This window comes from Pygoscelis adeliae, unplaced genomic scaffold (genome assembly GCF_000699105.1).
Source record: "Pygoscelis adeliae isolate BGI_AS28 unplaced genomic scaffold, ASM69910v1 Scaffold268, whole genome shotgun sequence".
NCBI classification, from domain to species: domain Eukaryota; kingdom Metazoa; phylum Chordata; class Aves; order Sphenisciformes; family Spheniscidae; genus Pygoscelis; species Pygoscelis adeliae.
Window position 1 is genome coordinate 315,607 of NW_008825262.1, and position 2,612 is coordinate 318,218.

Here is a 2,612-nt window from a genome sequence, read left to right on the forward strand (position 1 = left end):
CGTGGGGCAGGACCTGTTGGGACGCGCACGGCCGGGCTTACCCACGGACGCCCAGACCTCGCCCGCCCTTACACGGTAACTCGCTGCACTGCCTAAGCAGCAGTGTAGAAATTCAGCACCTGAACGTGTGACTTAACATCATGCTTTACCAAGCACAGGTAATAGGCAAACCCTCAGCACGAGGTAGGGACAGACCTACAGAAAGGGCATTCCTATCTCCTCTTTTTGCAGATTTCTTTTGAATGCTCTTTAGAGCTATGCTGCTATGGGAAAAAAGCACGCTTTTATATTTGCAATGTATGCCAGAGCATTAAGCAGGTGACTTCTTTTCTTCCTTCCCTTTACTCCTAGATAAAATCCCTTTGATGGCAAGTAGTGCTTGTATTTCTACCGCAGCAGAATGGCTGGTCTGACAGGGGCTACAGAGGGCCCCTCTACCAAAGGCCTTCCAGGTGAGCCATGCAGAGATATCTATAGCACAGCAGAGAGGCTCCTAGTCCAGAACTGGCAGAGGGCCACTATCTTCATCCTGGCTTTCCTCGCTTAATTTCTGGCTTGAAATCTCAGAGAAACGGTTCACTGGTTGCTGAGCTGAATACACTCCTTTTCCCTCTGCTAAACAGGTCAGCGTTTGCCTTGCAGCCTGAACGTACGCAAACCAGAAGTGAGACCTCCTGCTGCCGCTGCCTCCTGCTTGTTGTTTTATCAAAACACACATCTGGGTTTGATTTGGCAGAGCGAGGAGGCAAGCTGCCCTGCTGGCAGCTAACAGCAGGGAGCATATCAGCAGAGGTACAGGCATGTCATTTCTCCAAGAAGCATTTAAGATCCTTTCGGTCTGGCTTTTTTAATGCCCAAAGTCATCTTCTGTTCGTACACAGGGGACAGGAATCATAGAGTCATAGAACAGCATGGATTGGAAGGGACCTCTAAAAGTCATCTAGTCCAACCCCCCTGCCGTGGGCAGGGACATCTTCAACTAGACCAGGTTGCTCAGAGCCCCGTCCAACCTGGCCTTGAATGTCTCCAGGGATGGGGCATCCACCACCTCTCTGGGCAACCTGGGCCAGTGCTTCACCACCCTCAGTGTAAAAAATGGGATAGCATGGGCAAAAAATCAGTGAAAGGGACTTCTTTGGTTCATATAAAGATTAGCTGAAATGAAGTTTAGCAGACCTACTAACTAGGAGAGGCAACCTGAAGAAAGAAACATGAACGCTCATCTACAACCAATACCCTCTAGCTCCCATTGCCCTGATTTTTGTAGCAGACTTGGATTTTTTTTTAAGATACCCTTTAAAGACTGGGGCTTTCTCAATCTTTGTTTGGGAAGGAGAGAGACTGGAGGCGGCTGAGGGTTAAACCCTCATTCAAAACAGGCACTTCTTCCCTCCGAGTTAATGGGATCAGTGTCTCAGCAGCTTCTGAGAAGTGGCCACTTGACAGCGACGATTTCTGTATCCTCTGTGCTATCAGACAAGGAGGCATGTCCCTGGGAGGGCGCCCAGGTCAGTAGGTTGCAGGGTCTGGGCGGTCTGGTTCCCAGGGAGGCATCATGCCACTCCCGGGAGCCAGTGCAGCCCTTCCCAAGGTGGGACGTGCAGCCTGCCACCAGTGAGACAGCCAGAGGGTGGCACCATCCTCCAGCACAAGAAGCAGCTGGCCAGCTGGGCACAAAGCTATGATTTCAGGCCTTTTCCTGCTTTGTCGCCTGTGTCCCCAAATCAGCCTCCATGCTCCCGCCAGCCAGGCTTGTGCACTGCGTGTGCTGCCAAATCCGAGCTACCCACCCAGCTGTGCTGTGGATGCACAATCTGTCCGGGTGGATGAAGCCACGGGAAAAGAAACACGCGGGCTGGCTGATCTCCAGCAGCACATACATTGGCCCAGAGACACGTCTCTCAACCTTTTCAGGCTCTGAGGGCCAGCTGCCCTTGCAAGAGAATCCTAGCCCTCCTTTACACCATGTGGCCCTGCTGGGATGTGTCAGGCTCACGGTTCAGAGCAGTCTATGCATCCAGCTTCCCCTCACATGCACTTCACACAAAGCATGTCTCCATCAGGACATGCACACACACATACATGGCTCCAACAGCCAGATGGGTCCTTGTCACCACTCTCAGGAGACGCTCCAGGGCCGTGTTTTCAGAGCCAGAAGATTGGAGGTGGCAGTTAGTGGAAGCTGTCAGCCACCAAAGGGAGTCAGAGCATCACCAAGTCCCTGCTGCACTGCCAGAATATTTTAATTCCAGACGCATTATAACCCAGTCACGTCAGGAGAGAAAGGCGAGAAACAGAGAGAGAGGTGACCTGGCAAGCCTCCTGAAAGCAGCAGGGTTGCCTAAGGTGTGGGATACCAAGAAGGGCAAGCCACTCTGGAGCCTGCAGGGCGTGAAATTAGAAATCTCGCTGTGAAGTTACAAACCGCAGCTACATTCATCTGCCTACTCTTGAATGTCCCACCGCAGTGCCCGGGAGGAGAAATGCTGTCCTGGGCTATGCATACCAACAAGGCGCTGAGCTGCCTGACTCCACAGGCAGCGAGGATCTCCTGTCCCTTCCAGCCCCTTTGCTGCAGGAACTGCCACAAGAGCCCTTTCCCCTTCCCTCAT

General features: G+C 52.5%; 1 protein-coding gene across 1 annotated transcript in view; it reads right to left on the reverse strand.

Moving 5' to 3' along the window:
• TTC12 (tetratricopeptide repeat domain 12) overlaps positions 1–2,612 on the reverse strand; it is a 22,608-nt gene extending 19,996 nt beyond the window's left edge. Inside the window, exon 1 of the mRNA XM_009329557.1 lies at positions 2,507–2,612. Coding sequence (XP_009327832.1) covers positions 2,507–2,612 — 106 coding nt within the window. The remainder of the gene's footprint in view (positions 1–2,506) is intronic.